Source organism: Siniperca chuatsi, linkage group LG2 (assembly GCF_020085105.1).
Source record: "Siniperca chuatsi isolate FFG_IHB_CAS linkage group LG2, ASM2008510v1, whole genome shotgun sequence".
Taxonomy (NCBI): Eukaryota; Metazoa; Chordata; class Actinopteri; order Centrarchiformes; family Sinipercidae; genus Siniperca; species Siniperca chuatsi.
Genome location: NC_058043.1, coordinates 3,016,249 through 3,042,686, shown reverse-complemented (window position 1 = coordinate 3,042,686; position 26,438 = coordinate 3,016,249). Strand labels below are relative to the sequence as shown.

The 26,438-nt window shown below is 41.6% G+C and overlaps 1 protein-coding gene across 6 annotated transcripts in view; it reads left to right on the top strand.

Annotated features, from left to right (window-relative positions):
• Positions 1–1,239: 1,239 nt before the first annotated feature.
• rbpjl (recombination signal binding protein for immunoglobulin kappa J region-like) overlaps positions 1,240–26,438 on the top strand; it is a 50,492-nt gene continuing 25,293 nt past the window's right edge. Inside the window, exons 1-13 of one of the 6 annotated variants that reach the window (XM_044183720.1) lie at positions 1,241–2,824; positions 2,917–3,054; positions 3,529–3,687; positions 8,142–8,289; positions 15,782–15,916; positions 16,281–16,351; positions 16,552–16,667; positions 18,841–19,015; positions 19,862–19,999; positions 21,479–21,591; positions 24,895–25,035; positions 25,161–25,316; positions 26,067–26,170. In XM_044183720.1, the coding sequence (XP_044039655.1) occupies positions 3,627–3,687; positions 8,142–8,289; positions 15,782–15,916; positions 16,281–16,351; positions 16,552–16,667; positions 18,841–19,015; positions 19,862–19,999; positions 21,479–21,591; positions 24,895–25,035; positions 25,161–25,316; positions 26,067–26,170 (1,358 nt within the window). In that variant the 5' untranslated portion in view covers positions 1,241–2,824; positions 2,917–3,054; positions 3,529–3,626. Of the gene's footprint in view, positions 3,055–3,528; positions 3,688–8,141; positions 8,290–15,781; positions 15,917–16,280; positions 16,352–16,551; positions 16,668–18,840; positions 19,016–19,861; positions 20,000–21,478; positions 21,592–24,894; positions 25,036–25,160; positions 25,317–26,066; positions 26,171–26,438 lie in introns of all 6 variants that reach the window. The other 5 variants (XR_006376490.1, XM_044183750.1, XM_044183743.1 and 2 more) reach the window with 5 other exon arrangements.

The following is a 26,438-nucleotide window of genomic DNA, read 5'->3' as shown; positions in this document are numbered from 1 at the left end:
TCAGGCCTGGATTTCCTGCTGCCCCCTATGGAGCAGGACATGTTAATGCATTTTCCAGATGTCCTGTGCATCAGCCCCTGATGTCCACTCAAACTACAGTTAGTGGACGGGAGGAACTCTCACCTGAGCCCAACATCACTCTGTGGCTTCTGCAGAACAGATTAGAAGATATACGAGAAGTTTAAACTGCTTTAGGTGAGATTCATCTGATTTATCAGCTTCAACGTGTGTCAGAGGAGAATAGGGCAGCAACTAATGATTATTTTAACTATCGATTCATCGTTTTGTCTATAAAATGTCAGAAAAAAGTGAAAAATGCCACATTTGAGACGTTTAAACTCAGAGAATGTTTCAGCGTTTTTGATTGAAAAAAAAAAAGAAATTATCAACAATTATCAAAATAGCAATCGATTAATCGACTAAACGTTTCGGCTCTAGAGGAGGATATTCCATCCTTCTATTGGATGTCCTATATTTTTCCTCTTTACATAAATGAAATTCTGGTTTCAGGTTTGATCACCTCTTAATGACACCAACATTTTAATGCAGTCAAAACTAGACCAGGTCTCTCTTGTCATACAGATATTAAATAAAGATAGAATAGATAGAAAATAAAAGCCTCATCTATAAACTGTATTTGCACTTCAGATTCAGTTGGAAATCCAATGTTTTTCCTCTGGTTTTTCTATCTTCCCCAGGATTCAGCCCCATTTTTGAATAATTGAGTGTGCGGCTAAACGAATTCAGTTGAACACAAGGATGATAAATTTGGAAGTTTGGTCTATGCTGGCCATGCTCATGTACATGCGGGGCCAAGGCAGAGGTAGAGACACAACATATTTAAATCAAAACAGATTATTTTTCAGCTAGGTTTGGATCAGTCATTGTCCGAACCCTCCAAAGTCTTTCCATCGCTGCTCGATTGAGTTTGACTGATGTGACTTCAAACTGTTCCTCTGGCATCTCACATCAACAAAACTCTTTCACAGAATTTCTAAACAGTAATATTTCCGCCATTGGTCACCGTTGGCAGTAAATAACACTAGCTGTAGCATGTATCAGGTATGTAGTTTTGTCATTTTTCTGTCTGCAGTCTAATAGAAAACACAGGCATCTTGTTGAGTCCTGCTGTTTGTTTTCATCAGATTGTAATGTTTTTAGCAGCCTCTGACTGTATCACACAGAGACACTGCAGGACACGTCAGCCTGCAAGATAAAGGTGGTTCAAGGTAAACGTGAATCTTTGTTTCTCTGAAGGTCTCAACCCTGTTGCCTCTGAAATAAAGGGTTGGGTTATAGTTGGCCTACTTCCTCAGCTAGTGTTTTTTTTTTACTGGTGGCTTATTCACTTTCTTGCTAAGAGTTAGACAAGAAGATTGATTCCACTCTCATATCAGTATGTTCCAGCAGCCCGTTAGCTTAGCTTAGCATAAAAACTGGAAACAGGGAAACAGCTAGCCAGGCTCTCTATAGGTTACAAAGTCCGCCTACCAGCACCTCTAAAGCTCACTAATTTACATGTTATATTTTGTTTGTTTAATCCCAACAAACACCGATGTGTGCATTTTACCAAACTATTTCTTGGTCTTGGGACCAGTTGCCTGGCAACCAGCAGAGACTCTGGTCCCGACCAAGAAATAGTTCAGGACATAACTTTTCATAAAACAGTGATTATCCATTTTTACACTTCAGTTTTTGTACTGTCTTTGTGCTAAGCTAAGTTAGCCAGCTGCTGGCTGTAGCTTCATATTTACTGTGCAGACATGAGAGTATCTAACTAAGTGTAGGCCTATTATCCAAAAATGTCACACTTTTCCTTTAAAGTGATACTGTCACCTTTGAAAGAATATTGCTGAATCAGTTCAGGCATTTACCATTATCCCGTAACGGTCACTGCTACCCACATTGGCAGCAAAAGTTAAATAGTTTCGCTTTAAAGCCCCTTTGTGTAGAATTATTATGTGATAATAGCATCTTTCAAATCACTGTGATGGCATAGGTGTGGCATAATTATGAAAATTGAGACAATCCTGGTGAAAATTGGTGTAGTGTATATGTGGTTTCATTCATTCACTGTGTCCGGGGGTGTTAGAAATGTACTAATTCATAAGTTCATACGGACCTATATACATTAAATACTGCATACTGATAACCAAGTGAGAAGAGCGTTTTTGTGTATCTACAGTATCTCGTATTCAACGTACAGCAGACTTCTGCAATGGCTACGTGTTTACACGTCACTTTTAAACATTGTAAAGTAATTTAGAGGTACTGGAATCAATTACAGCATTATTACCAGGCAGGGCACTGTTTACTAAGAGTGCAATTTGGCTCTGGATTAATAAAAAATGTCTTTATGTGTGTACGGATATTTATGCATGTGTAGTGTCTGCAGTGTTTTTTCCCCCCACATGTTTTAGGTATAAATACGAATAATGAATAGGAAAGAGCAGTGGTCAACCACAAGACAAACAACATGGTTTGCATTTTAGATCAATCGGATGACTTCATGAAAACAAAATGTTACAGAAATGTTAAAAAGAAACATCAGACAGCGTGTATCTGCAGTGTTTGCCAAAGAGAAAGGTGTGTGTGAGAAACCTGCAGACCAGCAACAGGTGATTATCTCCTTATCCACACAAACTCTCTTGTGAGAGATACAGTAATGCACACACACACACACACACACACACACACACACCAAGACCAGTGGTCGGATAACAGATCCGGAGTGCAAACATGAACCCACGTGCACACACACACACAGAGAGACACACTTAAATATATTTTCCACCAAAGCCTCTAACTGTAGATCGACTGTAAGGTGAGGTGGAGACATTGTGCTTACTGGTCTATGAACTGACTGATGGACGTTTGACATGTTTTAACTAAGCTATCCTTTTCTGCTGAACTCAGTGAGGATGGTGAAACTGTGAGATAGCATATGGAACATCTGGATGGATAGAAACTGAACGTTCAGCACAGTGAACCAGAGTGAGAAGAACAACAAGAGGATCTTAACCAAGAAGCTACAGGACGACAACTTGATTTCAGGTCAGATCCCACTAAGAACAATGGAAATATTGCTTATTATTTGTTGTTATTAATTGTATTGCCATCAGACTGACAGTGCAAGTGAATAGTAATGAAGCTTGATGCATAAACTGGAGTGTTTTCGTGTTTTCACTTCAGGTTCAAGTTCTCATGGTCTGTTTTTCGGGTCTGTAAGACATTTTAAGCCACACTGCATTGTCTTCAGTTAGACAGATTTGTTTGTTAATTGCATTTAGGATGAGTTTACACAGTTAGTGGACCCAACAGCAGGAGGATGTCTAATTTCAACAGACCATCAAGCTGCAACACAAAGCCAACATGATGTTTAGTCGACAGCTGCATGAATTGAATTATACAGCTGTTAGACTTGCTGATGCACACTGGAGGCATTGTTTTATTCTCCCATAACAATATCTGCCAACTATGCATTTGTTTGTCCAACTAAGTCCACATCACTCATGAATTGTTGTGCAGCTCTGTCATATAGGCTACAAAGAGATCTTTCACCGCAGTTATCTTGAAAGCAGTTGTGAAAGCAGAGTGACTATGGACCCGAGGAACGCCCCCTCCTAATGTCAGCCGAGGCCACGCCCAGCATGGATGAGCTGGACATTGGGGAAGATGTCAGGAAAGGTGAGCAGAAGATGATTTTGCCATGCTATTGATATCATTAGAGTTAGTTGTGAACAATGTGATCAAGCAGCAACCAACAATTGTGACAGATTAGAGGGATGTAAAGATTTTTGAAAATATTATAACAAGACAAAGTCTGCAGCCATGCTAGCAGCTCTGTGCTTAGGCACAGCGGTGCTTTGAGCTAAATGCTAACATCAGCATGCTAACATGCTCAAATTGATGTTGCTAACATGCTGATGATTAGCAAGTATATTGTTTACCATCAAAGTTTAGCTTGATAGCATGCTACCATTTGCTAATTAGCACTAAATACAAAGTACAGCTGAGGCTGATGGGAAAGTCGTTAGTTTTGGAGGTTTTTGGTCACAAGCCAAAGTATTGGACACGTTTTTGACCTGACGGTGGCGCTAAATGAAAAGTTATTACAATTCATCCTGAGGGGAACATGAGTGTCTGAACCGCAGAGGTGGACCAACCAACGTTATCATCCACAGAACGATGCCACTAGCATGACTGAAAATGTGACACACCTGCTGAATGTCATTGTCACGGAAGAAGATTTGATTCTTTCTGTCCACACAAAGCTGTTCCACAGGAAGGAGTTTTAATCTGGTTTTAATCCGGGCTTAATTCTGGTTTGACCTACTGCTGTGTAAACCCAAAAAGAAAGCATTAACTGCTCACAAACCATCCAGAACTATAAACCAGAGGTTAAATGATGCTTCAATGGAAACTTTTTACTTTTTTCACATTCTGTCAATCGTCCGTCTCCGACTCGCAGGGTTGTGTCCCTGAGGTTGAGAGACGGTGACAGGTGACAGATATTTAAACCTGTTGCACCTCAGTTTGTCAGAGGCAGGACGACTTAACCTGGGACCTACTTGATCAAATATTTTAGAGGTATTAGTGTGTTCAAGTGTTTCAGAAAAACACAATGTGCACAGAGAGCTCTGATGAATGTGTTTTTTTGGGGGGGCTGTACAGATTTGGAGCTCAAGAGCGTCTCCCATAGCAGATATTTGTTGTATCCACTGTTGTTGTGCTTCAGTCAGTATGTTTCACTACTTCTTGTCGGATTGCATGCTGTATCTGTCATTTCACATGAACACAAATGCTTTTCTATTTGCGTGTCATTATAATAAAGACTGCATGGACTCTGTCAGACAGTCGAGCCCCCAAAAAACACAAAAAGGACCTGGTGCTGCTAATGCTCTACACCAATGTGGTTCCCAGCCTGGGGGTCGCTAGATAAATCTGAGGTTAATGGGTAAAAGGACAGGAAAAAAGAAAAAAGATACTTCTGCTACACACAATAAAGTTTATATATTAAGTATTTCCTCTAATCTTTTTTTACCCCTCAGGTAAACTGCATCATTTTTGTCCTTTAGGTCTCTGAAAAGTATTCAAGAACTGCTCTAGACCAAGTCCTCGTATAGCAGAAACATTGTATTTTGTGATTTTGTCACCTCCTGTGAGCACATCTGGCATCTGAAATGAATTGTGTGTCACTGAGTGTGATTGAAGATGACAGTGTGATTGAAGATGACCCTGTCCTCTGGTTGAAAGGAAAACATTTAGATTAAAGCAACAGGTGAAGGAGTGAGATGTGGAGAAAAAAGAAAGAAGGGGGAGGTCAAGAAGTATGAGTTACATATACAAAGTCGTTTCTCTGTAAGTTTGACTGACAGCCTGGATTCACACTGAGATGATAACATGTCAGCTCAGTGGTTCAGACATTAGAAAGAGAGAAGGACAGACGGAGACGGAGACCGTATGTGCGTACATACTGTGGCAACATATTGAGAGAGACATAGCAAAAAGGTGAAAAATTAAACAAATAGACATGATGGAGAGAAGAGACAGACGGGAGGGCAGAGAGAGGGGTGGATGTGTGCAGTGAGACGGGCGGAGAGCCTGTGGCTGGTACTGTAGGTGGTTTAGGTTGTGAGTGACAGCTGGAGCCCATACTGAGATGAAGACACAGCACTTCTTGTTAGTAGCTTCAGATTGGAACCAGATGTTGACTCCGCTACTGTTAGCAGTTTCACTGACTGCCTGACTGTTTTACTGACTGTCTGCCTGCCTGCCTGTCTCACTGACTGACTTCCTGTATGACTGACCGACTCTCTTACTGTTTGACTGCCTGATTATCTGTCTGCATAACTGACTGTATACCTGCTTGGGCCTGGTTTCACAAAGATAGACTTTGATTATGGTTTTGATTATGGTTCTCACAGTCAGACTTCAGACAGACGTCTAAATTCATCTGTTGCACAAAGCTGTCTAGTCCTTGACTAGCTTAAACAGGTCTAATTTGCCATGAATTCTGGGTAAATTAAGACCTTTTCTAAACTAAAAAACATGACTGACCGAGCAACCACGTCAAACCGCTCGGCTCCCTTTAGAAAATGTTTGGCTTCCAGACGAATTCAACAGTTGCAGGACGTTTTACTGCGAAAATTCAGCGTAAGTGTAACTATACAAAAACCTTCGTGCTGCAGAGCTGAGATGTTGTGGCTTCTCGTGGCAGGACTCAGTGCTTGTGCTAACTCTTCACTCAGGCTCAGGATAGTTTCCAACAGGTTACTGCGCTCTCTGGAAACTCTGTCCCTTCTCATTTCTCGCTCCGCAACGACGTTAACAAACCACAAATTATGAGCCTTGTTTTCCTCTTTTTTGTTTGGTGCCACAGGACAGCAGGTGCCACTGACTGTCTCCATGGAAACATGGCTCATTAAGTGTGTTTCCACTCACCTGTTTTTATGCACGTTTTCAATTTGCGCGTAAAAGAATCGGAGTGGAAACGCTGGAAATAAATAAATCAAAATATTACAGAAACTTTTTTCCTCTTGGCTGAGGTGGAAAAGTTGGTGTATCAATAAAAGCAAAATGCGATGGAAACAGAAATGATGACGTACATGCAGCATGTGACTTAAAGTGAAGAGCTGAAAACATCAGATCTGTGTGGAGCGATGAGGAGGCTGTAACCTTCCTCACATTAATACATGACACTAACAGAGCAGTCATATTTCCATCACGTTTTCCACATGGTTTTCCACCGTTTGAGCTTCGACTGGAGCTCTTTTAACAACGCCATCTGGTCGCGTCCTCTTTTTCTGCGATGGTGTAATGGAGAAGTAACACCACCAACTGTTTATCTCGAACCAGCTCCTAATATTTGCACAACAGTCGTGGATAGAAAAGGCACATTAAAGTGCTTTTTGTTTTGGGTGATTTTCTGCCGGACACTTGGCTGTAGGTCTGGGTTAGCCTGGAGGCAGGATGGCAAACGTTTTAGGTTCAAGATAAGTTAGACAGGTTCACAAAAATAAAGACTAACTTGTATTAGACACCTCTAAGAGCAAAATGAAGACTGGCCTAAAACTGCAGACCAACCAGGTCTGCACTGACTTCCTGTCTACCTGTATTATGACTGTATCACAGTCTGACTGTATAACTGTCTACCTGTCTCTCTGCTCCGACGGGCTGCTGACTGATCTGTCTTTCTGCCTGAATGTTGGCTTTTGGCCGCCTGCACAGAGCGTCACCTCCAGGCAAACAGTGTGAACCCAGAGCCTTACTCTCTCCCTTTCCCTCGCTCGCTCGCTCACTCACACTCATTCATATCTATTTTAAACCTGCCAACACCACCTTTGATTTTTTCTGACTTATTAGAATTAGAGGACTAAAATAGGACAGGACATTTTGAAATGCCCTCACTTCAAACATGCACTGCATCATCATAACTGTGCAAAATGTTAAGAAATCAGTGAAAACGTCTCTCCTGTACAACAATCCAAATATGTTTTTAAGTTCATCAGAGCTTTTGTGAAATATTTATTATCAATACCACACTGGTAAAAATAAATAGCTAATTTTAGACAAAACTTCAAGCTAAAAGTTTGTATATATGTAAGTAAGAAGCAACTTATGATGACATTTAGGGCCGCAAGGAAAGATTATTGTCATCACAGATTAATATGCCGATTATTTCCTCGAATAATGAGTTAATTGTTTTGAGAAGAGAGAAAATGCTGATCACAATTTCCCAGAGATACTCAGAGATTTAAAATCATTTAAGACGAAGAAAACGTTAGGAGCTGGAATCAATGATGGTTTGACATTTTGCTTGAAAAGTAACTCAAATGATTTGGCTGCTGATTCATTTTCTCTTGATGGACTCGCTTCAGCGCGTGCTTGTTATCGAGACCATCATTAGAGATGATCAGTGTTTGATTTGCACTTTGCGACATCTTCCAGTCCTGCTGCAGGCTGCACATCACTAATGTCACCCCGCAAATATCTCCCACTGCTTCCGTTTGCTTTCAGCTGAAAGGCCGTTTAAATGCTGCCTTATTTAATTGTCTGACTTGTAAAATGAGCCACTGTCTCAATTAATGCTCTTTTTGAATCGATCTAACTGTTTGTCTCTTTTAATCTCGTCCTGTCAGAAACATCTACCAACCAGCCAGGGTTCTCCCAGGCAGACGCCGCTCTGCTATACCCCCCTCCGCGGTCCCCCGACCCGGTCAGCCCGCTGACTCACCTGGGGACGCTGCTGGCCGGACACGACGCACCGAGGACCGGCGGATGGGACAGGTAAGGCAGGCAAACCAGCTGGGTACTCAAGCTCCGCAACAGACAGTCCCCCCCACACACACACACACACAATGTCCCGGGTAAGGAGAGGTGAGGTGACGGTTTGCTGTACTTTATCCCGTGGGCGCTTGGACGTGAAAGTGCGTTCAGGGCGGTGGGATCGCGCTGCCTCTCGCTCCGTGACTTCTCCTCGGTTTTACTCACTGGTGGAATGAGGTGGTGGAGGGATGGTGTGTAGGTATTAAAATGACAAGAGGAGCAGTATTTGTGGGGGCAGAGACCCCACCCCCCTGCCTTTGAAATCCGAACAACGGGGAGTGAGAAACCGAGTTTCTTCATGCGGCTTGGAGAGGTTTGGAGAGGTGAGGTGGGGCCGTGGCGCACGAGCCAGGGTGGCATCACTGACGAGTCTTAAAGCCGTTAAAGTCTTAAATATCGTTAAATATGCTGTTAAATGTCCCTTTAAAGCTACACGACCTTTTGTCATGAGATCTCCACTGGATTTATCTTACAAACTCTGATGTTGTTACTCTTCAGGCTTATATACGGATTCAAATCAATATTACATTTTATGATATTTTCACTAAAATCTCTCCAGAAGTTTTACATTTAAGCTCCACAGGAGACATAATGTTGGTGTGTTCAGTTAGGTGTCCCCAAAGCGCATGTTATCGGTTTATTGTATTCACTGTATTAACTGACAGTGTGTATTGAAAGTGTGTTGGTGACCTCAGAATGGACCACAACGCATGTAACCATAGACAAACAAAACAAAACATGTTGTATTTCAAGTTCTGTGCACTTTATCTTGTCAGATACTTCATCATCCAAGCACTGATACATATTTTTATGATACACTCTGGTTTATGTGCGTAGTATTTAAAGTATTCACATGCTTCCACCAGGTTTGGCTTTCCTTTGGGAAATAAACTCATCAGGGAACTATTTGTTTATGTTGACTAGAGGATTACAGACTGGATTTATCGACACCATCATCTCTGGATCAATCCAGATTGGATAGAACCAGTTTCTATTAGATGTTGTCAAAGTGTGGTAATCTGGAGCTTCCTCGTTTTAGGTTCTTTTGATTTTGTCTCCATGTTCACTGCACCTGTCAGACATCGCGTGTCTATCACTGTGCACTTTCATGTATTTGTCCTCAGATGTTCAGTTCTTTGTTCGCAGCTCATCTTCACCACCTTCTGACTATTCAAAGATTTCTGTGTTGTTGTTGCTGTCAAAAAAAAACAGAAAATGCATCACTTTCTTTCACATTTTTCTGGGGGAAAGACCCATCACACATCAAGTGCTTGATCCAGTTGTTCAAACTGTTTTCAAACTGTATATGAATCTCATACAATTCAAACAGATGTGCGCTGAGGATCAGAGGCTTTAAATCAAATCATAAGTTTACGCCAAAGACAGTCCCATGAAGCAGAAAATGTTACATGAATCCATCAGCCCCCATTATACCTTTGACGGGAGGAGGGTGTGAACATTTCCATGTCAGACGAGTCCATTCGTATTTAGAAACACGATCCACAGTCGGACACAAAAACAACTATGAGATACTTGTGTAAGAATCCCACACAAGCTGCTGCGTCACATATATTTGAGAGATGGGTGAAAACTTTATTTCTACAAATCCATCAAGTCCTCCAAACTTAGCGATAAAACAGGCTGTTGTCTTCCAAAATGACCCATATTAGCGTTTTCTGATCGATTATCTGTGTCTGTTACTAATGACCTTTGCAGAAATGATTTCTGAACATGTTCTGCTCTGCCACGATGAACTGTTTCTTTAACTTAAGTTTAGGCAACTAAAACTACTTTTTACATTTTAGGGAGTGATTATGGTCACGGTAAAAGAAATGAATGTTGACTGTTAAGCCCCTTTCAGACCTCGTTATGTAAATGTGATGACAGTTTAACATGTTGGCCGCATGTCTGGATAAACACAGAGTCACTTTTACATGAAAGTCTGAAGACTGAAGACTGCAGCAGCACAAGGGTTAAAAACACAGCGCGAGATTAAATGCATCTTGTTTTCTTTATTAAGATCACTGTAATAAATACGTCACTCGATTATAATCTCTGATGCACAAGAAAAATAAAATCGCTTTAATAAATGACGGAACACTGTGAATGAGCTTAATTTAGTGTGAATGACATAAAAAACACACTCAGCAGTACTCCAACCTGCGCTTTCATTCATGCCGACTGCACAGATTAACGCGAGCAAAGGGAATTAAATGACAGATTTTATTATCTTGTAACATTAAATGTTAAAAATGTTTAGGGGATTCAGCATGAAAAGACAGGGCGACGGTCCCCCACGCTCACCATGGTTATTAATTCAGGCTTCAGTGGCTCCATCACTGTGTTTACATGTTAGTACCCTGGTTTTGATCATATTCAGGATGTGGCATTTACATACAACTTGAGAAACTTGGTTAATCATATCCCTGTAGACATGGTCATTACAGTACTCAGGCTTCTGGGCGTCTGCGTGCAGGTGTGTCTTCTTCTCATCATGTCAGCCACTCATTTCTGTACCGACTGAGTTATTTAGCTTCTCTATCTCATCACCGGCAATGCAAACCAAGAGCAACAAACACTTATATGATCTGCGTTGCATTACAAGTCAGACTTTCCCTTTATTTCAGAGTATTGATCATAATTACATCATTTACCATCATATTTCTTGTTTTACTGATTAACTACTACCTAACATGAGTTGATGACAAACCTGCGCGCGTGGCAGAGAATGATCAGAGACCCGGATAAGGTGTTTTCAGGCCACAGGATCCCGGTTTCTGCTGGAGTACCAGGTTTCTCAAAACCAGGATATGGTGTTTACATGTGCAACACGTAACCTTGATACTCCAGACACCTGATCGTAGCCAGGATGCTCACGTGCACATGTAGACACACTCACAGGTGCAGCCTGCGAGAGAACAGAAAACAGTTTTCCTCCTTGATAACTTTAACTCACCGCTGATAAGGAACATTAATGTACCGAACACGTGTGTCCGAATGACAAAAGCCATCACTTTAACAGATTCATGAGCCCAGCAATGTTACATATTCCAGGTCTGAAAAGGGCTTCGGCAGGAAACTGGATGTGTCAAAGTTGTTGTTATTATTCTGGTGAGGACCGGTTACTCTGGTGGCTTTCTTTTGGAGGCGTCACCCTCCAAAATGTGTCTCAGGTTGACGACGGTTTTAGAACGCCTCGTCTGAACTACTTTCCTTTCGTCCATTTTTACAGCACTGACACCTGTTGAGTCTTGCTCACTAACAAACCGAATGATGATTGTAGTCATTTCAACTGAGAACCACTGCTGGCAGAACAACCTCTGGACCAGAAGATGTACTTTCTCGGAGGTGAAAGGGCGTTCCTCTCCACCCCTCCCGGCTTTCTTTCTTCTGTCCATTCTGTGTTCCCGGTGTGAAATGCCAGAGAGTCTGAGCTCCCGACACTTTAACCTTCGACCTTTTTGAAGAGGGGAAGGTCTAATTTAGACTAGTGCTGGCACCCTGGTGACTGCTCATGCACACACACACACACACACACAGCCAGTCAAGTGTGAACCCTGAACTGTGAACTGTGGGTAGAGGTGAACCGGGTCAGTGGGATCCCCTTCATATATGAACAAAACTTTCAGTATACAGCTCAACAAGCAGACTTTCCTCCCTTACAAGGAGCAGCCAGCGAATACATGCACCATTGTGTGAGGGCAGGAACGAGGTGCGGGCCAGAGTGACGTTTAAAAAGGGTATTTACCCACGTTTTGTGTGGAAATAGACAAATCATGAGTTTGCTGATGTCCAAATGAAGACCACCAGGACGAGTGTAGCTTATGTTACAGTGTTTGCAGAACACAGGAACAAAATGTGCCTCAAATGATTTTTAAAAATGGTGGATGTTGCGGTTATGTGGTTTGCACCTTAACCATTCAGATATCAGGACGGCCCAAGGCTTAAAAATCAACATTGACACTGTGAGCCCTGTTGTATTTCGACCACGAGATGGATGTGCAGAGGAAATGTACATATGGAGAGGACGTTTGTGTGACACACGTTAGACAGTTTTACCTTTGTGCTGGAGAGTTTAGTTTGCAGCTTAGTGTACTGTGGTGCAGGCTGATGTCATCGGTTTGTAGCGTTTGTGCAACCAACATGTCAGTTTTTCAGTTTTAATAATCCCCTTTTAATAATTTGTCAATGACTGGCTTCATTTTTGAAAATATATATAAAATGTCACAACATCTGCAAACAAGATTCTGCTGCATGAATAAACACTCTGAGTCTGTTTTATATAAAACGGGACAGATGAGCAGATGTTTAAATCAACACCCTTGGCAGTATCTTACAGTGTGATGTGAGACATCAATGCAAACATGCTCAGTTGGTCTAGTCAGAACTTTTAGCAGAAGAAGTTGTGTGAAACTTTTCTCCCTGCATAACATTTTAGAAATACTTGAAGGAAGGTTCAAAAATATTTCTACAAACTTTTCTAAAAATGGCTGCAGCCATGTTTGACTGCCACGGATACTCTGTCAGGTCAACATAAATACTGTATTAGGCTTATTGAACCAAAACTTTATGAAACAAGTTTTATTCATGCAAAACGAGACATCAATTCAATTCTGTTCAGTTTGATTCTGCTCACCCTGAAGACCGGAAGACATTTTTTATTGGGATTGACTGAGAAGAACATGTTGTTTAGTTTGACCCACTTAGCATCTGCATGAGTGTCCGATCAGTCGCGTGTTCTCTGCGTGTTGACTGTGGTGTCATTGGGTCGTCCTTGTTAAAGCAGGCCCCCTGCTGCTTTCGAGGGCCGCTCTGCTCTTCGCTCCCTGGCACTCAGACTCACACGGAGGACTGGAAACAAAATTCACTCACACTTGTTGAACAAGTAGCTTAAATAAAAGTGTTTTCTTATAGAAAGATTTGCTGTAGTCATGCACTCATGTCATGTTCTTTGTCTTGCATTGACTATTTCAGTTTTAAGATTTGTAAAGAAAATTGGTTTTATTTTGAAGGGACTTCATGGGCCACTGGTCCAATATTTTGAGGCGAGTTTACGTTTCACACAGTTTATACCGGAATAGTTTAAGCGATTTTTGGGAAATATGCTTATTTGCTCTCTTGCTGAGCGTTAGATGCTCAGATGAAGTCTGTACGGTAAATATAAAGCTACAGCCAGTTAGCTTAGCTTAGCATAAAGACTTGAAACAGGGGGAAACAGCTAGCCTGGCTCTGTCCAAATGTAACAAAATCAACCTACCAGCACATCTAAGCCTCACTAATGAACACGTTATATTGTTTGTTTAATCTCTACTATTTCTGAGCAGGGCGGAAAAATGAACAAGTATATTTCCTTAAATGCTGAACTATTCATTTTTAAAAACCTTTATTGAATAATATTTCAATACTGCTTTGCTTCATTTCAGTAATTATCAAGATGATTGTATAGTGAGATAACTTTGTTCAGCATTATTATATTATGAAAAAATCATACTGACACGTGTTTATTCATGTCTTAATCCTGTTTTATGCACTCACTTCTCCTTGTTTGTAGAGCGCTTTGTCGCAAACGTTTTTTTGTTGTCATCAGCCACCAAGCTATATCTTTTCATTCCTTCTTCCCCTCCTCCTCTCGTGTCAGCAGTCTTCATTACGAGTAGCATTCCAGACTCCAGGAACTCCTCATTACATCGTTACTGCTGAGGGAAAACACGGCTGATGTGACAGCTGCTATTGTTAGCAGAGCTACACGGGGCCGCTCAGTCCGTTAATGTTCCTGTTCTTTCAGTCACTTACCTGCTGTTCAGCTGAACATTTGAAATCTAATCACACAGATGAGTTTGCAGACCGTGTTTCTGTTTGAATGCAATCACCAACATAAAAATGACAAACAAATGAGTTGAAGAATAAAATAATTATTTATTAATTATATGAATTAATATAGTATCCAAGCCAGTTTGACACATGCACACGTTTATAGCCGTTCTTTATTTGTCTGGTGGCCATGTTGCAACCTGTCCACTTACTCGCTCTTCACTTTGTCTTTTACAGAAGTGAATTATAGGAAATCTAGAGAGAAGGAAGTAGAATGTGTTGCTATTTCGTGTTAGAACTGAATTGCTAATGCACCAATATATAAAACCTATACTACACAACAGCATAGATCAGTGAAAGCATTGTTCCAATGTTTTGAGCAGAACTTTAATAAAGTAAAAGTAAACATTCACATGCATTCGGAACCACAAACTATTCAAAAGAATTATCCTGAATGATTTGTGTAAATTGAATTGTGATTCCCACAACTGCCTTTTGTCCCAATTAGTTCTGCTTTGTTCTTGCAAATGCTTACCTGCTGTTCACTTTGCTGCTGTCAAAACACAAGATGTCCAAAAATGTAATGAGAGGGAATACGACTTTTGGATGAAGTAAGCAAACAAAAGATGGAAAAAATAATCAGAACAAATTATTTTTTGTGAAAACAGGAAGACATCTAAATTCCCTTAAATGGGGTTTTGTATTCCAACAGTTGAATAAACAAATAATATAATATTATAATATAATAATGTGCATTTGGTAGATTTGTTTTTATTTGTGTAGAATTGTGTAGTCGGTATTATATGTGAAATTAAGAAACAAAAGTAAATTTGTCACTGTGACTTTGTATCTTTGGTGTGTCAAAGTGCACAAGTAACAGTTTCAAGATATAAAAATAACTCTTCCAATGTTTAACGCGTCAGTGATGCACAGTTACCATATCCGTCCATATACCTGCATCTTCTGTCATACTGGAAACTATCTGTGGCACGTCTTTATTTATGTCTCACTGCTATGAAGTCCACTGTGATGGATGGAGTGTCTGGAGATGATAACTGTGTGTTTAGTCTGAGGTACTTTATGTCTCCATGAAGAAAAGTGAGAGCAGGCTACAGTAAGACCTGTTTCTGATTACAGGGTCTGTTCTTTACAAGGAAACAAGTGTTTTCTCACCACTTTAACCACTTCCACTTGTCTGGCAGCGTGTTTCAGATGTGGCAGAGTGACGGCGTGGTACTTTATGATGCCATCTACCAGTCTGCTAGACATGCCACTTTATTACACACTTGTGGTTAGCCAACACTCATTTGTTTGAATGAAATTCATCAAATTAGCTTGAGAAACTACAGGGTGCTGGAGGTGTAAATTATGGATCCCTTTACCAATTTAAATCTCTTTTTTAAGTTCAGCTGAAAGATTTGAAGTCACTGATTATGGAGTTTGTTCTTTTTTTTTTTAAATAAGCAAAGCAAATGTATAACCTTTCAAATGTCAGTTTGTACAACAGTAAGTGAACGCATCACCGTTCACCCGGCTGACGTTCAGCGCTGATTAGTACGTTCAGTCTGTTGCTGAGGCGTTACGTTCAGTTTCACCATTGTTTCCTGGTTGTTTGTGACTGACGGCATTCTTGTCCAATCAGGAGACCGGACCTGGGATTTCAAGGCTGTCAGTTACTGGGAACAACAAGGTTACCAGGAAGAGAATCTCACGCAGACCAGAGTGTCACCATCCTGCACGCCAAGGTCGCTCAGAAGTCCTACGGCAACGAGAAAAGGTTCGATGATACTTCTTCTTCAGAGATTTAGCTGAATAAACATGCAACAAAGTCAAAATGCACTAATACGCTCAAACACCTCTGACCCTTCCACTCCTTACAAGAGGTAATAGGCTGATATACAGTATTGATCTAGAGCCCTTTATGTGTTTTCCAGAGGTGATACAGTAGAGATTCATGTGCTTTAAAGAGAATTTCACTAGTCTTCTGTAGTGAAGTGTTTCAGTGCCAAAACCTGACCTACAGTGTTGTTTCAGAGCCGCTCGGGAAAAGCGTTTATTAAAAATAAACATTTTAGCACCATAAAGCTTGCGTTCCTGGGAATAATATTTTATTGAAGTCTGCACTGTTACATTACCCTCAGGTTCTTCTGCCCTCCTCCTTGTGTTTACATCAGCGGCCACGGATGGAGAGTCATGCAGAACCATCTGAAAGGTGAAGAAACCAAAAATATAGTCAGTTTTAGAAGGAAACTCTGAATACAGATTTTTGAGTCTGAGTTTGAAATGCTCTACCTTCCTCTGTCACCCCATACTTTCTTCCTTCCTCCCTTGTCTTTCTCCCGCTTCATCCCTCCATTGTTATTATGTCTTCTTTTCCCCTTTCTCTGCTCTCTTCCTCTCGTCTCCCTCCAGAGGCTGGCTATGGAGACTCTGTATATCGACTCTCTGGTTACATGTGTCTGGACAGCTCCAGTCAGTCTCAGGCAGACGCATTCAAACTGCTCTTCGATTACCAGCCAAACTCCAGGGTGAGAGTCCTGCGTCTGTGACTTATCTGATCTAATGCCATGTGCATACCTTTCTGCTGTGTTTCACTGTTTTGTCGACACAATCCCCGCCCGTCAGTCAAATTCCATCAATGACAGAGACACCAGTTGTCTGGAAGTTTGAACTGGCCTTTGTCCCGGCTAAATTATCCTCTAAATACCTCTCCAAACAGCAGGAGTTCTGCTGTATCCATATTCCTTCTTAGTCCTCAGCAGCGGATAAATCCAGATCAATATTTGTAGTTGTAGATTTGTAGAAGTTATAGGTTTATAATTTTCACACATTATCAGTATAAACCAATATTAAATGTTTTACTGTGAAAACAAACTTACATTTTTACAAATAAAGGAGAAAGTTGCTCCCACTTCCTACTCCCCACTTCTGGTTGGTGTGAAGTCTGTTTTTGACACAAGGAAGATTTAACATGATAGTCATTCATTGGCAAACGGGTACAATGGCCGAGATGAATGATTTGGTGTCAGTACGCTTCAAACGAAGTTCTGGTCAGATGGTCAGACAGCGTCTGAAACCTCCTGCCTCCGCACCTTTCTGACCCGAGGCTGCGTCCGACAATTTTTATAACTTTCTAAAACCAACAATCCAACAATCGCACGCACTTTACACTCTGTGTGAGAGAAAGCAAGCAGAAATTGAACTTCTTTCTCAAGCTTTCTTTTTTTTTTTACTTCCATCACTTTTCATGTGTATAAACGAGCATTATCCCCATTTTAACAATCCATCTTGTCTCGCCCGTCTCTACGACGTCAGACTTTTCACCCCGACTTCGAGTGTGGCAGCTATAAAAACTCTCTTTTCGGACAACACTTCGTACAAACTCATTTGTTTCAAGCGCCCTTTTCAGCCTTCATCAGTCCAACAATGTGTGACAATGTGACAAAGAGTCTAATCTGAAGTCTTCAGATCCAGTCGCTGTCATCAAGACTTTTTAAAACATGTTTGATAGTTGTGACATCAGCGACCGATGACGTCACTTGTGTGTCGCCCGAGGGAGACAAACAGGTAGATAAACAGCTTTACCTGAAGTTAGCATCGTTTTACAAAGTCGTCTACCTCCAGTGGTTACTGACCAGTGGTTCAGTGTGTTGTCTGGTGTGTTTACTCAGTCGTCAGGTTTATGCTCATTCCAGACTGTCAGAGAATAAAACAATCTGTGGTGGAAACAATCTTAATGTGTGGTTTGTCCAGTCTTTGTAGGTTTCTTCAGGTTTGTCCCAAACTTTAGTTTGTCGCTGGTGACATTGTCACTCCAGCGTCACCTGGCAACACTGTAGGCACTCGGACCAGAATCAGAATCAAACAGAGCGGGGGCCGTGAGTGAAAGCAGCCTTCAGGCTAAAAGCTACACAGTCACACTGCAGTGTGATCGCCACTTGTTTTTGTGTTTGTATATCTGTGTAGTTGTAGCATTTGAATTTGTCCAAACACATAATTCCTCATCAAAAACAACACTGACGACTCAGCATAATATCATTGTTTTCCAATGATATTATTTTCTGTTGAAGCTAAAAGTGATGTTAAACACGTTTGAAGAGACACATTAGTAATAGTATTTTTTTGTGCAACCAGAGCAGTTTTAATGATGATTCAGCCTTGATTCATGTTGATTAGTGGCCTCAATGTCAAACCACCAGCGATAGATGAGCGATGGGATCCTGAACTGCTGCTGGACTCGGACCTGTAGTCTGTGGCGTCTGAGCGACAGACCGCTCAGTGTGTTTACCCAGACGAGACACATCGTCTCTTTTATTACAGACGACAGTCGTGTCTGACAGAAAAACTACACTGTTATAAAAACTCAGACATCAGAAACATTACTGTACAGGACATCTTTCAAATGCTGAGAAGGGTAGAGTAAAAATCACCAGAACACATGTTATCAAAAAGAGTTTGTCTTTCAGTAAACTAGTGGTTATGTGTATGAATCACAAACATTTAATTACAAAAAAAACATCTCTTCATCTGCTCAATATTCCTGAAGACTCCTGAAGTCCATCTTCTGACACTTTAGTGCATCTGAACATGGATTAACTCAACATCTCCACTCAGTGTTTGAATAAAGTTTCAGTCTAGTTGAAGTTTTCCACACACGTCCTGCTCTCGGTCTCTCACACACTGTCTGTCTTTCTACATCAGATGTTTGCCTGTGCCAAGTCCCTGTTCATCTCCGATCAGGACAAGAGGAAGCATTTCTGCCTGCTGCTGCGACTCTTCTTGGGCAACAGACAGGAAGTGGGTTCGTTCCACAGCAGGATGATCAAAGTCATCTCCAAACCCTCCCAGAAGAGACAGTCCATGAAGAATGCCGACCGTGAGTCACGTCTTTTCAATCCAGCGGTTTAGATTTCCCGTTAAATGTTCCATTTTTCTGAAATCATAACAGCTGGAGCTCTTCATCCTTCTTCTTGCTCTTCAAAACAACATGAGAAACAACGCAGAGTGAATAGATGAATAACAGCATTCTCTTTGAAAGCAACTGGGTTTACTGTAAAGGAAGTTAGGTCTTAATGTAGAGATAAACATGCTATATACTGTAAGGCTATATGTAACACCTTTCCAAATTTAAACTTTTACTTTTTACCAAAAGGTGTTGCAAATAAAAGCAAATTAAAGAATGGGTTATAATTAAAGCTGCTCGTTGGCATTTTTATACTGTATAGAAAGATTTCTTTATCAACATATATCATCTTATATCAAGTGAGTACATTTTTTGTACATTTCGTGTAGTTTCATCTAATCTACACATTTTTATATAGTGTATCAGTCATGTTAACACATGTTTAACATCCTAAAACCCCAGAGAGAGTGAGTGACAGCTGGTTGTTATGTGCCGTGACTTCCTGTACTGTTGGGTCACTGCAGGCCAGGTCTCACTCAGTCAGTAAAACCTTCACACACACACACACACACACAAGGGTTCACCACACACGTGTGTGTGTGTGTGTGTGTGTGTGTGTGTGTGTGTGTGTGTGTGTGTGTGTGTCACAGGTTGCAAGTGATGCATCAACCAATGAAATGCACATTCCTGCAGGCAAAATGGGGACTTAAGTCAGAGTCCCGGTTCTGTATTGCACAGTGTGTGTTTCTGTGTGTGTGTGTGTGGTGAATCTTTACATTATCTCTCTGTTTCTGTGTATGTGTGTGTGTGTGTTTTCAGTGTGTATCTCATCATGCTCCAGAGTAGCTTTGTTCAACCGTTTACGCTCGCAGACGGTCAGCACTCGTTACCTCTCAGTGGACAGAGGAGCTTTTATAGCCAGCGCCAGACAGTGGACAGCCTTCACCATCACCATGGGTAAATGTGTGTGTGTGTGTGTGTGTGTGTGTGTGTTAACTGTATGTTCTCAGCTTCTTAGTCACACATTGACTTATGCCATACTGTAAAAGGTCATATCGTGGTCAGTCTATCCATGACTGTTTGACTTCAACTAAAAAACAGAGGATCAAAAGTGTTTTTACAATCCAGATATCTCATTTCCTGAAAGAGGAACTCCACATTAAATACTGATTTTGTGCTGAACACATAATCACATAGATTCTTGTTGGCACATGGTGTTAATACAGGTGATTTTTTTTTCCAACAGCACACATATTGCATGTAAAGAAAATACTTTTTCTGCTCAAAATTAGCGTGTATGTGTCTGCTTTGATTTAAAAGTTCAGTTCAGCCAAATTCTCTGGCCCCTCCCTAACCGGGACGTAATAGGCAAGACTCTGAGGTCTAATATGTAGGTTGACCCCCCCGACTGTGGAAGCCGCTTCTGCGCCAAGTATAAAAAACAGAACACTGTCGAACTGTAGGCCCATTTTGTGCTTCTCGCACAAAGCTGCTGGTAGCGTTAGCAAGCCTGATAACTGCCAAAAAACATATATACTCGTACATGAACGAGAGATTTATTCCTCTTCTGTGGCAGCAAGCACAACACACGGTAGTGATAACTGCTCTATATGAACTTAACAAGACATTTAGTGCTGACAGTAACGTTAACTGTGACAAACAGCAGGGCTGCAGCTGTGTACTGACACTCCCCCACAGACACAAACACCGGAGAGCCTCTCGTAGTAGAACTGCTAAGGTCCAACAGTAGCTCTGACTACCAGCTCTACGTCTCTGTCCTCCAGCTCCTCTCAACCCTGAAACAGGAGGAGCTGCCCAGGAAATGAATAGCTGGGGGGATTAAGACAATTTCAGACATGTTTTTTCTGATTTCTTCAGTTGGAGGCACTCCATGCCACAACTATAAACATGGTAGTTGATCATTCTTTCATATATCTGACATCTGTGTAACCAGGGGTGTCAAGAGGGTGGAGTCAACGTCAGGAGTTCAGAGTCACACACAGAAACAGGGATGAGCAGGCCGTCACTGGCATCAAACGCGTTCCCTTCCAGTCACTAGAGGGCTTCTCTCTCTCCTCGGCCACCCTGCATAAATACAGTCACTGTGCGAGCGGTTATTCACCAGAGTTTCCCTCACACGCGTCTGGAAAAGCCTGTCTAACGATCTGTGAGGTTATTTATTTAATACAGTGGCCGGTGTGCACGGACCTCCCACCACCAAAACCTAAACCTCCGTCATTCATCATTCTGCACTCTCTCCTCTCTGCTATCACCACATACACAAATATTTAATAAGACTGTAATGATTGTAAGTGCAGAGATCTAAACTATAAAGTGTGTGTGTGTGTGTGTGTTGCAGTAGGAGTATGTCCATAAATGTTTATGAATATTCATGTGTAGTTTTGTGTGTGTGTGTGTGTGTGTGTGTGTGTGTAGTGGAGGACCAGCGTGCTGACCAAGGGGACTTTGTGCTGAGTGAAGGCTTCATCTGTTACGGCTGTGTGGTCCAGTTAGTGTGCACCGAGTCTGGAGTATCTCTGCCACCCATGGTAACACACACACACACACACACACACACACACATACACACGCACAATAGTGTGCATTCTGGAGTCAATGTCCAGTTCGTTAAATGTATTGTACTATATGTATACGTGTCATTATACAGTATACGCACACGCCCTGCTCTGCACTGCCTGTTCACACTGTTAAAGACGTGATGTGGAAAACACGTTCAGTTGATATTTGAGAGGATGAGAATGGCGTTACTCCCAACAATGACTGCAGCACGTTTGCTGTTTCAAGCTTTCATTTTGTCAGTCCATGGTTCTGGTCCACACTGAAACATCTCAACAACTATTAGATGGACTGCAGTGAAATTTGGATGAATTGTAATAACTTCCTCTGACTTCTCATCTAGCGCCATCATGAAATTAAAATTTCAATTTGTCCAATCCTTTGGTTTATGATTAAATACCTGCAAAACTAATGACATTCCCATCAGCCTCAGCTGTACTCAGTGTTTAGTGCTAGTTAGCAAATGTTAGGATGTTAACTATGTTTATTGTTGTTTAACAAATATTTTTTGGGCATTTTTTGCCTTTTATTAGAAATTCTAGCAATAGAGAAATGACAGGAAATGAGGAGAGAGAGAGAGTGAGAGAGAGAGAGAGAGAGAGAGAGAGAGAGAGAGATGGGGTGCGACATGCAGCAAAGGTCCCCGGTCGGTCGGGAACCGGGGCCCTTGTAATTGATGGTTGGCATCTTAACTCTAAGCCATTGGGCCACCTCCCTGTGAGTATGTTAGCCTCACAGAGCTGCTAGCATGGCTGTAGACTCTTAGTCTTGTTTTTACTTTATTTACTTCAAAGCCAGCATCAAGAGGAGGTAGAGGTGTTGCTTCAATCTTCATGTTCCACATGTGAAGTTCCACCTTTTAGGAAGTTTCATAATTTGAGTTGAAGTTTTGAATTTTCTTATATGACATTAAGTGTTCCTGTGTAATACTGTAGGTCTATACAATGTGTATCTGTATTATTAATAGATGTTCTGCAGAGCCATAGGCTCACATTGCATCTAAATACTGTACAGTAGCAGCTACGAGCTTTAACCTGTTAAATCATCGTTTTTTCATTTCATTTTGAGATAACATTAACAACATATGATTACAGAGCTTACTGTTAAGCCACACAACAAAAACTCCTCGAACATTGTCTCTCAGGTATTTACTCCTGAGGTCTTCCAAGCAACAGTTGTCAAAAAATATTACTGGATATGTCTTTCATCATACTCCTCCTCAATTTAGCCGTTACGTGCAAAACAAAGTCACATAAAAAGAAGGATAAAGTGATAAAATGACCCTGAAAAGTTCAGCAGTGATGAAAAGCTTGCTGACTGTCCTCACATCGGCTGAATCTCCCTCGTAGCTCAGCTCAGGAAATTAAAACAGTAATAACAATAACAATGAGGAATTTGGAAAAGCCTGCTAATTTACAGAGAATATGTGTTTATGTCCCCACAACTCTAAGAATACACCCTGCTGAAGTGTCCACGGGCAAGGCATTAAATTCCTACCACCTCAAGGGCTTCTCTTATTTAGTATAGGATTAATCAGTTGGGTTTTCCTCCTTTTTGAAGAGAAATCCTGTGATATTATTATTTCATCCATCAGGAGAGCCGCTCTTTTAACTTAGTTTGTGTGTGTAGCACAGGACTGATGCAGGGTAGGTTGATCTTTCCTGTCAAAAAGTAATAAAAGTAGTGGTGGCATTGCAACTTTTATCAAAAACAAGCCCTGTATGTCTGCGTGTTTAACCACAGAAGAGTGAAGAAAGGAACTTACTGTGGAGTGTAGCTGTCCTGTCTGATTATCTGATGTTTCAACCACAAACTCAAGGTGTAATCACCACTCTGGTCCTGTAGGTCTTACAGATGAGCGTCTGCGCAGGTGTTATATAACCTGTTATTGTTGAGCCCGTCCTCCAGTTTAAGTTATACTTAGACAAACCTCTTCGCAGAATCCTTCACAATTCGCTGAGCAGACTCTTTCTTCGTACCTCCCCGCTGTCATAACAACCTCAGCTGCTGCCTGGTGGTAGAAGGTAAAGGTATATCTACACACTACACCTCTATATGTTTTTGTGGTTGAGGCCTTTTGCTGCACAGTTTGTTTGAAGTTAGAGAAACTTTTCCTGCTGAGTCGCTTTCGTGACGAGTAGCTCGGTTCTGTTGTTTGGTTGTGGTCGACGTTCAGGCTCTGAAGAGGTGAAGGGAGATGTACAGACCAAAACGTTCAGCTGCATCAGCAGCTGTGGGAAGGTTTAAATATGAGAACTAAGTGTTTTAATATTCTGTGTGCGGTGCAGTAAAGGGTTTGTTTGAATGTGTTAATGTTTAGGATTTAGGCTCAAGGCCGGGAGATACCAGAAGTGATTCATTGTGGAACCTCCAGCGATGTTCAGACCACCTGGTTTTTATACATCTTTTTAAAATCCCTTCACCGAGCCGCTCGCTAGCTTTGTCAGCTTACAGGCAGCTGTGGTATCTCAGACAGCTTTTGCTCTCTTCGTACTGTACATTTATACAGTAAAGTAGCTGTGTTGTTTTTGGGACCCTTTCTTATTTTATCCGGCCAACTTCTGTATCTTTTGACCTGACCGTTGATCTTAAACAGCCTCTCTTTCTCTTGATATAATGTGTGTAGCTTTGTTAACACAGAGAGATGCAGATTACACAAAATTACAGTCATGTTTTCTTAGTTTTTCAAGCTTGCTCTCAAGTGTTACGTTGTATTAAGGACGCAGTAAGGAATGGGACTGAATCTGTCACACACAAGAATCTCTTAAGTATGCAATAAACTTCACTCCTAATTATGTCTTTTTATAAATGTTGCATGTTTCTCAGAAGGAAGATGCCCCCCTCTTGATCTGTAATCAGTTTTGTGGCTTTTCTGACAGAAGCAAATAATTTTTCTCCAGAGCTGCAAAGTCACAAGGCACAAATAAATAAAAAAGCACCCCACTGAGATTAGACGGGAGCTTGCGGTGTCCTACCTGAATGGGTAAGACACATACCAGGTAACTGCAATGTCCCCCGGTTTGGCTCCTATCAGGGACCTTTGTTGCTTGTTATACTCCCGTCTCTCTCCCCTTGTTTCCTGTTTGTCTTTATTGTAGCAGCTGTCCAATAAAAGTGCCAAATCTAAGCGCTCCCTGCGATAATCCCGGTATCATGACAGAAAGTAGCATCTTGAATGTTCAGAGGACATTTTATTTGGAGTTTTGAAAACATTCCTGGGATTTTTGATGGAGCTTATTGATTTTGCTTCCCCCTCGTCTTGTTCATGTCTCCAGGTGATCCGTAAGGTCAACAAGCAGCACGCCATCTTAGACGTGGACGAGCCGGTTTCTCAGCTCCACAAGTGCGCCTTCCAGTTCAGAGACAATCCACATGCATACCTGTGTTTATCCAATGACACCATCATACAGTACCAGGTGAGACTCCCTCACTCCCTCCTTCTCTGTCTTCCATGTCCTCCCTCTCCTAATGCCTCCCTGCCAACACTAATCCCCTCTTTCCTCTCTCACTCCATCTTCCTCCATCCTTTCCTTCCCTCCAGGCCCTGTCCAATGTCAAAGACCCCAGCAGAGTGGTGCTGAACGACGGAGCCTGCTGGACCATCATCGGAGTGGAAGCAGTGGAGTTCACCTTTAATCAGGGTCTGGCCTGCATCCAGACACCAGTCACTCCTTTTCCTGTTATCACTGGGTTAGAGGTGAGTTAGAGAAGCAGACAGGTACTAAGACCTACACACACACACACACACAGATATGTATTGACACACACAGGGACACGCACAGACACACTCTCAGTGTGGTTCTTGTATCTTTTCAGTTTTGTTGTAAATCAAGTCTATTTTAAAACAAAAGCATGTCAAAGTGAGAGGGACACGGCTGAAGATGCCACTAACTGGGACTCCACTCCAATAGAGAGACAAACTGTCTTCTCCAGTGATTTACTGGACAAAAATAGTTTTCAAGTAGGCTCCATGAGCAGTATATGTGAGGAAAATAGAGTTTATTTATCGATTTCATTGAGTCTGCCTATGGTGAAAGCTCAAAGCTCATAGCGACACTGATTCATTACAGATACAGGTAATAAATTCAGAACATAAACAGCGGGATGTTTGTGTGATATAAACACTTTCTTTGTAGATTGCTCTTAACAGTGACATCACAGCCTTACGGCCTTTAACTACAAATCCACTGCACCAGCTCCTTAATGGAGGCTTAAGGACTGGGCCTTTAACATTAATGTCAACTATTTTCCAAAACATACTACTGTATGTTTCTGGATTTATGGCAGCCATTGATGTCAGTACAAAGATCTGCCTGCAGAGACTGTAACATACAGTGCATTGTTTCGTTACCTGTGTTTCACCTTATCATTATGTGGTAATTGGACGTGGTAAAGTGAGCAGGGTGGCTACAGTTGAAAAGAAAAACTTGCGTGTGTGTCACTGCAGGTGAATGGTGGAGGACACGTTGCCATGTTGGAGATCCAAGGAGAAAACTTCAGCCCTCATCTCAAAGTCTGGTTTGGCAACAGCGAGACAGAGACCATGTTCAAGTGAGTTAAGAGGAGACAGGAAGACAGCGTGTGAGAGGAGAAGAGCAGATTTATTAAGGTGAACAGACAGTAAAAGTGTGGACAGGTAAGACGAAGAGAGTGAAAGAGGTAGGAAGAGATGATACGATAAAAGAAAGGATGAGGAGCAGAGAGGAGCTTAAGAGGGAGATGAAGGGATGAAGAGGAGAAGAGACAGGAGATATTAATTCACTTCAACAAAGCATTTGGCATTTTCAGAACTCTGGGGAGCTAACAGAGCTTTTAGGTG